The 14,135-nt window shown below is 39.3% G+C and overlaps 1 protein-coding gene across 3 annotated transcripts in view; it reads left to right on the top strand.

Annotated features, from left to right (window-relative positions):
* The window catches only part of LOC148017142 (magnesium transporter MRS2-1-like), a 64,515-nt gene extending 54,365 nt beyond the window's left edge, over nucleotides 1-10,150 (top strand). For 2 of the 3 annotated variants that reach the window (XM_087662385.1, XM_087662384.1), the window contains one exon: nucleotides 9,550-10,150. In XM_087662385.1, the coding sequence (XP_087518511.1) occupies nucleotides 9,550-9,780 (231 nt within the window). In that variant the 3' untranslated portion in view covers nucleotides 9,781-10,150. The remainder of the gene's footprint in view (nucleotides 1-9,549) is intronic. The other variant, XM_087662386.1, reaches the window with a different exon arrangement.
* The last annotated feature ends 3,985 nt before the right edge of the window (nucleotides 10,151-14,135 follow it).

The raw sequence follows: 14,135 nt of genomic DNA, 5'->3' as shown, positions 1-14,135 counted from the left end.
GCAAATAAAGAGGTTACATATTGAAATTGTACTATCAGTGTAAATTGGGAATTCCTTGTAGTAGTTTTGATCATTGCAGAGTGTATGTACCAGATGTGTCTCTCTTCTTGATTATTATGGTTCCAGTGCTCCAAAATACATGTTAAACTGTTTAAAGAACAGGATTTGGATTAAATGTACTATATTTACTTGACCAACCAGCTTGGATGACTTGGTAGTAGTTGACTTACAAGAGGCTTGGGTGACATGTTCGAAAGTTATCACAAGAGGCTTTTTAGAATCTTGCCTCTAATGACATTAGACTCTGGCAGGCTGCTAATTATCTATGTCCAAACATTTATGGCCCCGTTTTGCAGTAAGCGTGCAAGTGAATTTTCTGTTGGCTTCTGTTGCTATTTGCACAAGAAAGTTTACTAATCTACTTGACTGCTGTCTGAGATATTTCTTTTTACCTGTCTTCAGGTGCTTGTAATTTCAGACCTCTTCCCAAGCTTTGCATGTCCGAGGAACATGTGGAAGTCAAACCTTGTGATCCAGTTAATAACTAGGAAATTTTACAGGCCAATGTGATGCAAGCTGCATTCTGTTATGACTAAAGTCACTTTTGGGACTTGCAAAACCTGTGTGTCCTGTGTTACTTCACAAGACTCAATGAATGTGTGTGGAATGAATATTTTCAGTGACAAATGCAGCCTCTCAAATTTTTTTGAAAGCGGTTCTTGTTCATACTGTAAGTAGTGTCAGAGGAAAAAAGGAGGAAAACAGTGTGTGTGAAAGAGACTGGAACTGGAACTGTGGCTGAAATTACTGACCATCTGATAGTGGGCAGTACTGCAATAGATTCTGGACTTTCCTCAAACAGAGTGGGCATTGCTATGAATGAAACCTTGTGTCTAGCAACCATTTCTTAGTACATCTACTTTCCCCAAACATGCTAAGAATGAGAGCTCATGTCTAGTAATCATTTCTTGGTACATCTATGTTTCTCAAACAGACTTGACATAGTTACAAATGAGAGCTCATATCTAGCAATCATCGGTTGGTACATCGATATAATGTGAGATGTAAAGCCCATAGAGTAGCAGCATATTACAACATCTGAGAGACTCGTGAAGAAATGCTAGGGCACAGAAAGAGAACTGACCCTATTTATAGAGGATTTTGGTGCATCTATCCTATTGTTAAAAACTAAACCCATTTATTTTTTGTCATCAGCATTAATTGCTTTTTTAAGGATGTTTTAAAGAGAATAGAATAGAGATTAATGCGCTGCAATTTTAGATTATTGATAACCCTAATTTTAGTCAATCAATGCCCCCCTTCAGCCCAAAAAGGTCCCAAGGCTGAGAGAAAGTCCCTTGACCCTCTTTTGTTCCCAAAAGGTCTCAAGGTTGAGAGAAAGTCACCAAGGTATCAGACCAAGGGTGCCTAGATGGACTGCCCATGGGCTCACCATGATTGTAGAGGCAATGCTTTTCTTTGAGTAGTCCAAAGGAATGGGGCATACATTATTCTTTTCATTTCTTTTAATGGCAATATATGAACAAGAAGACATCAAGATATTCTCCTCCTTAAAAAGAATCATTGCAAGGCAAGGATGGGGATGATGAAGAATAGGAGAAGTAATGAGGTAGGTGAGGGTAAGCTATAGTGGTAACTAACATGAATGTGACTGCCAATGGTAATTGCGATGAATATGGTGGATCCAAGTCAACCACTCTTTGAGGAGGTAAAAGAGAAACAGGTGTATATAGTGCAAGGAGTTTTCACCTTGAATGGACTTGCTTTCATAAAGTTTTCCTCTATTCCAAGGTCCCCGTTTCAAATACCTAATGCATGGAAGATGCAAGGGGTAATGCAAAGTGTCATGCTATATAGAATGAAATGCAAAGTAGTGGTACCACTTGAGCAATGCCCTCATATGAGAATTGTTCACTTGCATAAGCATCCTCTACAAATATAATAATAAAGAAGATGCAAGATGGATGATGATATAAAGACACATAAAACAAGGATGAAAAGGAACGAAATCTTGTAAGCACCAAGAGAAGAAGTGGCCTCCTTTGACCCCTTGAGAAAGCTATGGAGATCCCATTTCCGCATATGCTAATGTCAAAGGGGAGGGTGGACTAATGCTAATCTTTTGATACTTGTGATCGCCCATTGTTCATGTATTTCTAGAGAGATCGGTCAATGGGTTCTTGATCAATCTCCATGTACTACAAGGTTCAACCAATACAAGCCAAAGAAATACTGCAAACTAGCTCTTGCGTCATGCCTTCTCGTAGATCAGCGCATGGGTGGCCAGAAGTCGAGTTTTTGATAAGTGTTCTAGGTGTTAGGCCAATCGGTGTTGGTTCTCTCTTATTAAAGTGGTAATGTGCTAATCTCAATTTTTATGATATTTCTTGTTGTAATTACTGGTTAATCAGGTTATTAACCACCCTTCCCAAGAAGGAAGGCTGGTTTCAATACCCCTCATGTAAATGCCTTTGTCATAGATTCACCGAGTGTCCTTCTATTCTCTTGTTTTTGAGAGGCCTGGTCTCATTAACAAGAGTATATCAAGTCATATGACTCCACAAGGAGATTGGCTCTAAGATCTTCTTTCTCATGAGGGTACTATCACCCTTGTGTTGAGATGGCAAGCTCAACACGTGCGGATATTGATGATGGACCGCTTGGCTAGATGAGTCCGCACGTCTACACTTAGCACGTTGGTGGTCATTATGATATTCACATGGCCACTGACTTATATTTATTATATTTAGTTTGTTACACCTACCTACAGTTGGCAAAGATATAGCGCCAGTCAATTGGTGTAGTCTATTATGCATTGTTTGACTTAGTAGGCCACTTTCCTTTATGTTGTATCTCATCTATACTTTGTGTACATTGTATAGTGTATGGAAGAAGAAGAAGAAGAAATCAGTAAGAAAACGTTTTGGCCTACATCTCTCTTTTTGTGTTCTTGAGTGAGCTTCCTCTTGTGTATACAGTGTGCAAGTTTTGAATCAAAAGTCCTACATGTTCTGGACTTGGACTTCCATCTCTTCTCAATTCATGGCCTCTCCAAATTGGGTACTTTGAGTTGTCTTCATCGAGCATGCTATCTTCATTGAGGATTCTTCATATGGAGCCATTCTTGCAACAAATTGGTAGGGGAGGGGATTATACAAGCTCTATTCCTCGTCCAAAGTGATGGGCCCTTTGAGTCCAATTTCTATTGTTGCATCCTTTTCCATTTGTACACCACCCATCCACAGGTTCTACCCAATTCCTCACCATCTCCTCTTAGTTACAAGGACACACCTAAGTTCATTATTGCGGTCAACAAGCGAAATACACTTAAGTGTTGATAAAATATTTCCACAAAAAAAAAAGCAAAGCCCACAAAAAAATAAAACACTAGGCTTTCAAGGGAAGATAACCATGATCTATGTAGTCTTGGCAAGTTCTTGGATAGTTGATGTGCATTCATTGACCAATCCCTTCACTGCTTTGGGGTGGGACCTCTTAGGGAATCCTATAGGGCTTTCTCATTGTCTTTGTAGTCTTGGTAGGTTATTTGGCAACTAACGTGTACCCTTTGTCCAATTATTTGGCTTTCTGATCCCTCCTGCTTTGAGTTCTTGGGCTAAGAGGGGGTGTTAAGCCACAAACATTAATTAACCTTAATCCCCTTTTTCAGCTCATTAAAACATATCTAAAACTGAAATATTAAATGTCCCAAAGTGTCCGAGTACCACCCAGGACTGCTTGGGCACTACTCAATACAGTTGGTTGGCTCACGTGTATATAAATAGGGATCTGCTTATCCATTCTGCATATTCCCACATCCATCGACTGCACCTTCACCCTTGCTGTCCACCTACTATTTCCATCTGTTACACCTGCTGCCAAACCTATTCCCACCCCCAGATCAGCTATGTTTGTTGTGTGCAGCCTGCCCTGCTGCCATACAGCTGCCACCCTACTACCTCAACTTCTCCTAGCGACTAATTACTTGTTTGGAGCTGTCTACTCAGTGTTTCAGTGTCTGAACAGCTGTGTCTGCTGCTGTTCTAACCAACTTGGCTGACATCATCAATGAGACAATCTGCTGCATGTGTTTTCTCCTGTTCATACTGCTGCCAGCTTCCTAAACATCCAGACAGCTGCATTATTTCCTCTAGAGGTTGTGTTTGCTACTGCCCACATCTCTCTTCTTCTTCAACGGCAGTGGCATCTTTCGATGTCCAAGCTTTGGTGGTGTGCTCTTTGGGATCGTCTAAAGCCTATCTCTATATTGACCCCCTCCACTTAGCCCCCTCCTAGAGAGAGAGTAGTTTGAGTTTTTCTTCGCTCTTTGGACATATCTGATTTTATTTGCTTCGTTGAGTTATTTCTTCACTTTCAACTTTTGTATTTTGAGTTTTCTTCAAGTTACTATTTGAGTTCACTTGTTTTAGTTGAGTTTGTAAACTTTGTATTGTGTACCCTAACTTACTCTCCTTACACTAACTGCTAGACCACCACCTTTGGGACCACGCTTTCATCCTCATGCACCTTTGCAGAGACAAGATGGGCTTGTAGACCAAAATCCATCTGATATCCTGTTCAAAGTTAAGGAGGGCACAGACTGATGGCTGCCCACATGACCTTGGGGCCTCCATTGGCCTTGGGCTAGAGGCTGGTCACCACTTTGCCTCCCTTGAGGGGGATTATCGGCATCAGGTGGGGATAAGGTCTGTGTGGGCACAGTTTTGTGTTGTGTGCCCTTGTTGGGCAACCAAAATTAAGCTAGTATTAAATATTATTTACATGCATTAATTCCTAATTATTGCTCCTTAATTCAGCCCCAAAAAGATTGAAAGGCTTTTATGTACACGGTAGGACAAATGAACCAAAATCATGGACATCTCTATTCTCTCTCACTTTCAAATCATTCTCCTAAATAATTTCCCTCTCCTTCAACTATTGTCCACTTCCTCCGATTAGCACTTGGTGGATGCTATCACAATAGAGTTGCTGCTGCTTTGTTTGGTGCATTCTGGAGGTGCTTCCATCTCAGATTGGCTGTCATCTTTGGTGGCATGTTTTCCACCTGCTTTCAGCATTCAGACTCCTCGATATTGATCCATTGCTGCATTTTCTAGTGTTGCTCATGCTGCGGCCTGCCAGTTACCTTCTGGAGCATTCATCTACCTTCCTGGAGGCTTTCCAGCTAGCAAACAATTGCATCTTTGTTATCACTGCCCTTGGAGACCTTCCTATAGACTTCTTTAACTAGTAGACATTTGCGTTTTTGCTTCAAAAAGATTCCAAATGGCAAGGCAAACTAAGATGAGAGCAAAGTGAGGACAAACTGTTTCCTGTAAGTTTAGTTCTAGATTTTTCTTCTGATATAACCATAATGGGGATATCTTTGCGGCATTAATGATCTAACTCAAAACTTACATTGGGAATGGGAAAACATACAGTCCAATCTCAAAATATCGAGCCACTTGGAAAGGCCACTAAGATTGAATATAGTTGGTTTTCCATGAAGTGTATGTAGAGTGTACAATGTTTATGGTTTTTAACCCCCCTTCTTTGGGTTGCCTTTCTATGGAGCATTGCCAAGTGGTAAGGCATTGATTTTCTATGGCAACAACCAAAGATTTTCAAGGTGCAGTGGAAGCTGATGCACGGGCTGAGATAGAAGATGAAACACAAGAGGGAGAGAGAGTGTGTGTGCGTGCACGCGTGCGTGCGTGTGTGTGTGTGTGCGCGCCCACACACGGGCTCTTATCACTCTTAGCAAACTTCACAATCTCTCGCACAAGATTGAATAATGATGACCACAATAGGCAACTTATAAATAGGCAATAAATATAGCCAGGTTGGCTTGGCAAACTAGGTTGACATGCTGTCTGATTAACTGAAAATGCTGCGCACACTAGTCCGATTGCTGCCCACACTGCCCAACCTGCCTTGCTTGATATCCCAAGCCTTACCACTTGCCTACCTGGCTTATCTACCTGCCTGCCCAGCCTATTCGCCATGTTTGGCATGTCTATTTGCTTGCCCCCAAAGGCACTAATCCTCTAACACCCCCTCTTAGATCCTGAACGAGTTAGTACAGATGTAATGCAGCTTGGGGAAGAGCTTTGCTGAAGGGATCCACCGAATTGTCTTCTGCCTTATAATATTCCATTATGATTGTACCATCCAATATCTTCTCCCATATGTAATGATATTGTATCTTGATAGCTTGGTCCAGGCATGAAACACTGGGTTTTGAGTGATAGTTATGTAACTCTAGTTGTCGCATAGAATGGTTGGGTCTGAGGACACTCCATCTTTCCTGAAGCATGTTCAACATTTGGTGACTCAAAGCCACGTGTTGAGTTTCTTTGAGGAGGGGACACCTATTCCTAACTGCTATTACCACTGTTATGTGACATCTTTTACTGCTTGCCCTTCACTACACCTTTTTTAGTGAGTAAAAAGCTACATGTGTTTGCTCCTCGAGACAACCACAAGCTCACCTCTTTTAGAAAGATAGTGATGTCTTGACAACGGACCATGAAGCTTGCCCTAGGGCACCCAAAGGGCAGTAAACCACATTCAAGCAAACGCTTGATTCAGCATAACAGTAAATTTCAGTAACTTAGTTTCACACAGAATTGGAGCTAGAGGGTTCTTGCACCACATATGATGCTTATTGGTTTCAAAGCTTGGGTGCCCCTTTTATCATTTCTTCAGATTATGGAGAATCCTCCAAGTAAGATACAAATGCCTGGTTTCTCACAATACAATTGATCCACAAGTGCTCAATGATTTCCTCGCCTTGGTTCTAGACTCAAACCAACTCTAGACTATTTAGACATCCACTTGAAAACTTCAACCCGCCAAATCCTAGAAATGATAGCCAGCACTTAAGCCCAAATTTGTGGAACATTCACTTACATAATTGTCTTGCACAGTCCCTCTAATCCTTGCATTGTTCCTTTATAAAAAAAGGTATTTCTCATTACAAAAATGTCAGAAAACCACTTTCTTTATGACAAAGTTGTCCAAAACTGCACAAAACTCGAGATCTCAAAGAAGAATGGAGGATTTCAACCTGTAGTGTGACAATTGTTAGCATTGTATAGGGTTTGTTTTGTGATGGGGAGCTTAGAGGACACTAGGTCAGCCAGATTGGGAGCACTTCTCCTTGCATGGGTGGGCGCTTTTCAGTTTGGCTGACCTGCCTTTTGGGGCTTGTTTTTGGTTGGACAACCTACTCATTTTATGACCCCATTTCAGCCTATTTATAGGCTATTTCTCCTCCTCTACAGATCATCTTTGCAAGCAACGTGCTGTTGGAGAGAGGAAGGCTGAAAGCACTCAACTGGTTCCCTGTAGTCTGTTTGGATTTGTAGACTCTCTCATGCTTCAATATATGGATTCCATTTCCCGAGTTCATTATCTCTGTTTTTACCTGTTTGTGTTCTTGTTTCCGGTCTGAGTTACCCTGTACAACTGCACCAAAGGTCTTCAAACTGTTGCATTTTCACTGGTGTTCATCCTCAGCCAGCTGGGTGCATGCATATAGCTGCTGGGAGGCCTGTTTAGCCTATTTTGAGTGCTTCTGTAACCTATGTTTACACAGCTATGCCTTCGACTTGGTCAGCCCTAAATTCTAGTTGTGCAGTGATAGCCAGTGACCATGAATCGGTCTTCTAGCCCTGGTGATGCTATCGTCTCTCACAACTCTCCAGATCTAGAGAGGGAGTGTGAGTGGGTAGTGGAGGTGGGGCATGCTAGCCTCATCCATATGCAAATGTGGTGAACTCTAAGCATGGCTTTCTGCATGCATCGATGAAGTTTGGCAGATTCAAGTTTTGGAGCTAGTTTGCCTTTCAAGTTCATCATGGGAGGTGAGATAGAGAGTGGTCTTTGCTCCTACTCTATTCCCACCTAAGGGGGCACTTCAGTGATCCAGCGGAAGTCAAGAAAATCATGGTCATGATGTGCTTTCCATAGGGCTAGTTGGTGAAAAGCGTTGAGATTCAATCATTTGAACATTCTGCGGTCAAGGATTGGTACAACGCCTATGACAATAGTGTTTTTCCTTGCACCTTTGTGGTGGCTTGGTCAACCATTGCTTGGGTATCCATGGTCCTCTTTGTTTGTCATTGTTGCATGTACTATGGTGGGTCTCTCATCATTGTATATTCTTTTGTACTTGTTACCCAATGATTTGGGAGAGGGCATTAGCATTGTACATGGAGTTTATGTGGTTGCATGCACTTTTGTGATGGGCAGCTAGATTGGACACACTTCTGATTGTATGGGCAGACCATTTTCAGCCTCGCCCACCTTCCTTTTTGGGCCTATTTTCAGCTGCACGACCTGCTCACACTATGGCCCCCTTTCAACCTATTTATAGGCTCTCTCTCCTCCTCCATAGATCATCTTTGCATGCAACATCATATTGAAGAGAGGGAGTTTGGAAACACTCAGTTGCTCATAGCATATGTAGATTTGTACACACACATGCTTTGGTTTGTGGATTCCATTGCTGGAGTTCAATGTCTCTTGCATGCATCTATCCTCATTATTTTGTTTAGTTAAATATGTATACAATAATTTCATTATCATGCTTCTATTGCTCTATGTCAGAACAATAACCTAGTTTGATGAAATCTAGATTAAAAATAGCAAGACTTGTCGGTTATGGAATTCTAGAGCTTCCTTGCTAATTGCCCACACCGAGAGAAGAAGAATGGCCATTGCCTTATGAGTCCCACACATCCTATACTTACATTCTCCATAGCTAGAAAGTGAAAAGGAGCAACAAACTAAAGAAGAGCGGCAAGAAACTGGGTGTTCTAAGTTCCAAACTCTCAACTACAAGATTTCCCACAAATATACTACATATAATGTGGCAATTATAGTATTCCAACTTGGCATTTCAATACAAAGCCTTTGTGGATGATCAATACTACTGTTAATCATGATGTGAGCAAAATTATGGAAATACCCATGATAAGTGAAAAAGCAACAAACTGAAGAAGAATGTCAAGAAACTAGGCGTGGACTGCCAAGAGGGGAGAGCAAGAGAGAGCTGCAAATGGTGGTGCATGCTTTTCCCTTACATAACCCTTGAGCTGCCTTTAATCACATTATGATTGCTTGTTAAAACTGAATGGGGCTGCTAGGTGTTCGATAGCTACTCAACTTTCAATGTATGTTAATTCTAAGGTCCAAACTTTCAATTTATTGAACATTTGACATTGAACGCTGTTCCTTTGGCCCTGCCCTTTTGTATCACATAACCCTTACATTGGTCCATTGCATACATGGTGTCAAATTTTTCATTGTCAATGCAATAGTCACCATGCCAAGAATTAGGGGTACCACAAGCAAAGTTCATTTCAATAAAAAAAGTTTGATAAAATGATTAAAGTTCATCTCCCATTCTGGTGATAATATGTGGCAAATGCTATGAGAGAGAGAGAGAGAGAGAGAGAGAGAGAGAGACTTTTACGAAAAAAAAAAAAGAGAGAGAGAGACTGAACATCTTGGATTGAACAGGACAATGTTCGCAATCAGCTTATTCAGTTTGAGCTTATTCTAACAACTGCAACGTTTGTTGTAGCAATTTTTGGAGTGGTTGCTGGGGTATTTGGCATGAACATTGAGATTGACCTCTTTCAGGATCCAGGGGCATTCAAGTGGATTATTGTCATAGCAGGAATCTGTGGTGTGTTAGTTTTCTGCTTATTTCTTTTGTTCTTCAAGTGGAAAGGATTGATGCCTTTGTGATGCTCAAGTTGACACCCAAAGTGGTAGGGTTTTGTTTTGGAACATACATGAATTGTCGGTGCTTATTGTTCTAAGGCTGACAGCTGTTTACAGCACCCAGTCTACTTCTCAATCTGGAAATAGACTTCTCGGAAGAGGTTCTTTTACAGCTAGAGGCCATAGATTAGAACAGCAAGGATGTATTACATGGATTGTTCACTCAGTGTGTACTGGGCATTTACACTTGCCCAGAAAGACAAACACCTGTACTTTGTAGGCAGGGCAATAACGTACTGTTTATGAAGATCAGATATGCCATTGGCTGGACATGGTCAAAAGCATCTACTGATGTATATCCCATTGGTGGTTATTTAAGTATCCCCTGCAAGCACTACATCTCAGTTCTATATTGTCCATTTGCTATGTTTTTGCAGGAAACTTTTATGAGAACTCCTAGTCTTGATGGTATTCTCTGTGCAGTGGTCATGAAAAAATGAGGTTTAATGTAAAATGAATCGCAAAAACTTCGAAAAGACCTTCAAAATTCACAATAAGGTTTAAAATCTTGGAACATTACAAAAACTTTAGTTATCAAAATGGAAAATACAAGTAATGTAATTTTTAAAAAATTGAGTTAATTTTTTTTGTAGTTGCTTTTCAGGAACACTATTCCCATGTATTTTAGCTAGGTGTCATCCAATATCATTTAGTTATTGTAATTTTCTTATTTTATGAGTTGAAGGTTTTTGAATTTTATATTGAAAATGTTTTTTGTGAGCACTATTCCCATGTACTTTAGCCTTGTGTCATCCCAAATCATTGAGTTAGTGTAATGTTCTTTTTCTTCAAAATTGGTATTTTTCTTATGTATCTTGAAAATAAATGATTGTAGTGTGAGGACTTTGTAAGGCACTTCTTGGAGTTCCATGCACGTAGATGACAAAAGCCCTTTCTAACAAGATTGGATTTAGTTGCTTGTATCTTTTCAGTCCTTGTCTCATAGAAGGGGCCTTTAGCTTACAAAGATTGGTGGCTACTACTTGGGATCCTTAATGCTTGTGATGAAGCTACTATTAAAGAGCTTTGGAAGCTTGGCATTGTATCCTTCCTTAAAAGACTTTTGTGTTTCCTTGATAGAGGGTATCTTGATGTAGGGTAAGGGGGTTAGTAATATGGAGTCTCCTATATTGTGCCATTGGCACTCCCTTATGCCAAATTCAAATGTACGGGAGGTGTAGCAAAAGAGCAAGAACCCAAAGATTTAGTTGGATCATTCAAAGCACTGGAATATTTGACTACCACAACCTAGCACACATTGTGCCTCCTAACTAGCTTGGACCTACCATTCTTCTTTGATTGATTTTTGAGATACTTACTAGCTTTCATCGTCAAACAACTCTCTTTTCTCTCTTTCTTTGTCCTTTTGCTACCTTAGGGGGCTTCAAAAGCTGTTTTCAATACTGAATTGAAGTGCCCTTCTTTATGCTTATTAAAATTAGCAGCCATCAGTGACAATATATCCTTTCAAATCCAAGAAAGTCGAGAAAAGTAAAGTATTTTCTTAATTTTTCACTTCATGCTAACACTACTTGTTTTTTTTCATGTGAGAAGGGTTCAAGAAAAATAATACTAAGAGAATACAAAAATGGGTAAGCAATTATCATTTAAAAAAGCTAAAAATAAGTAAAGAGGACATGCTAGTAAAGAAGTCTCTCATATTGGTAACTAATTTTGTATTTTAAAGAACTAAAACAAAGAGAACATGTTTGTAAAGAAGTCTCTTATATCTTGAACTAATCCTCTATTTATTTGTATTTTATAAAATAAATAGTTGCATATGGAAACAAGTTGCATACCATACAATTATACAGAAGGGAAAATGTCTCATGTATACTTGAGAAAAGAATTCGATTGTAAGAATTGAAATACATGTGTGCATGCATGTGCGTGTGTGCAAGCATTGGATTTTTAACATCGAGATTACATTGCACAAATCATGGAAGAGTCCAATTTTGGATAGTAAATGCAACATATTATCTTTGTTTGTGAAGATAATGAAGGTCCCATGCTTTAGAATGAGCTTTGTTTAAAGCATGCCTTTTTTTTTGGAAATTGCTATGTCAATGTCCAATTCAACTATCATAGTTATACTAATGGCCACCATGCATTCGTCAAAATTTTACACATCCATTCTTTGCATAATGATGTTAATAATGATTTGGTACTTTTTAGCACGTGTGTTTTGTGATCAATAGAAGGTTGACTTTGGTATGAAGGTTGGAATCATTTGCAATACCCTTTACTTGAAACATCCTTTAGGTCACTTAAACACCTAGAAGTGATGCAAAACTATATTTAAATGTCTAATATGTTTTGAGTGGATGATGCAAACATTGTGTTAAAATGCCTCAAGTGGGTGATGCAAAAGCTAAGTTATCTATGAGACTTCATATACCTACTCCCAAACATTGCAATAAATAGTTGTGGCTTATGCCTATATTTTTCTTAATACTTACAATTTGATTAAAAGTACACTCTAATACATACATAACATGTATATGATAATTTAGTACACGTGGCACTTGTATGTCTCTTATAATGAAAGTATGGGTGGTCATATTCAAAGTGAGATTAGTGGCACCAAGGTTGAAAAAGGGACCAAGAAAAGTAAAAAGACACCCAATATCAAATAACAAAGGAAGGATGGAAATCATCCCACCTCATCAATTAAGATGGTTTCTCCAATCTTATAAGGTGCCACGAGCATGCGTGGTGGAGACGGTGTGGAAGGACATAGGGAAATTGAGTCCACCCAATTCCAATCCATAGTTCCAACTTCATCAAAAATAGGACATGAGAGTAGCAAGGGCATGGAGGATGTACAAAGTAACATTGCTTACTTTCTATGTTTTCATTCTTAGGATCCAAATCCAAATTTTCAAATTAAGATTTGACTTATTTTATTTTGGGATGGCAATGGAAACACCAAACCAACTAGTATATACTATCAACATGATATAAGAATGATTGGTTGGTTGCAAGATATAATGAAACTTCCATGAGAGGCTAGTACACGTTCCCTTACAGTACACGTTCCCTTACATTCATACCAACTAAGAGGTGATTTTTAACCTATTATATATTATAGCACCTTAGTATTTATTGTGTATTTTTTGTCTAATGCATGCTACAAATGACATGGATTTTTTGTGACAAACTTGCAAACATACACAAGAGAAGGAGACATAATTCTACATTGCAATGCAGGCTACAATGATCTTGCATTAGTACATTGGATTTTTGCAAGTAAGTTATATGGTTCTATGGCTTCACTAAATAGGAGAGACTTTTAAGAGTCAAGGTAACATAAATAACTCCATTTCTATAATGACAAAATCTATCAGTACTTTTCTTTCATGGCATTACATATATATCCTCACATTTTCCTATGTTCATCTATAGATATCATCGACAACGAGGAAGCTTATTGTGTTTAATCTAAATGATGTGCTTCTACATGGGGAACCCAAGCAATTGGGATCCTTACTAGTAAAACTCTTAGGGATAGGTAGATATTGGGTCATCTTGTAGTCAGGCCTTGCAAAGTTTTGAGAAATATACTTGGTTTGTTTGATATTGCTATAAACTTGAGAAAATTGCTTCATGTCATAAGGAGTGAGTGCATAAAGTAAGTAGCACAAGCATTAGTATTTGTCTTCCATTATGGTCAAGGCAAGCATTAGGAAAAAATGAACTCACAAATGGGCCCTTAAAAATAATATAGTTCAAGATGTGGGCCTTTTGGATTGTCCAATAGGAAGGTTAGATGTTGACATCCATGGAGGGTGAATCTTCTCTCTCCAAATCTTGGGTTTTTTATTTAAAAAAGGGGTAGTGGGGGATTTTAAAAAAGGGAGAATGAATAGTACACAAAATTTGAGTTTCTCTCACCGTGTATTTTTTCCCCCTCTTTTTTTGGAGAATTTTCAATTTTGTTTTTTTTTCCCTCTTACGAAATCACTTTAACCCAAAAGTTGAGCATCATAGCACTTTCCCTCTCTTCTCTATACTAGTGAATTTTCATCTCCATTGAAGCTCCCTAGTGAGAGTAATTAGGGTTTTGAGCATTTTGCTTACATCTGTACTTTTTTCTCTATGAAGCTCCAGATTTTGGGCAAAATACAAGTGCCCATCTCTTTGCATTTTCTCTTGTGTTTGCTATTTTTTCAATAGGATTTGATGTCATTTCTTACTGTTATTGTTGTTTTATTGCAGAGACTGTTTTGGGCAGGAGGCACAGGTGCACATCTCTCTCTCTCTCTCTCTCTCTCTCTCTCTCTCTCTCTCTCTCTCTCTCTCTCTCTCTCTGTTTCTTT

The sequence above is a fragment of the Lygodium microphyllum genome, chromosome 22 (assembly GCF_053477565.2).
Source record: "Lygodium microphyllum isolate KBCC chromosome 22, Lygodium_microphyllum_v1.1.10, whole genome shotgun sequence".
Lineage (NCBI taxonomy): Eukaryota > Viridiplantae > Streptophyta > Polypodiopsida > Schizaeales > Lygodiaceae > Lygodium > Lygodium microphyllum.
This window is presented reverse-complemented; position numbering and strand designations above follow the sequence as displayed.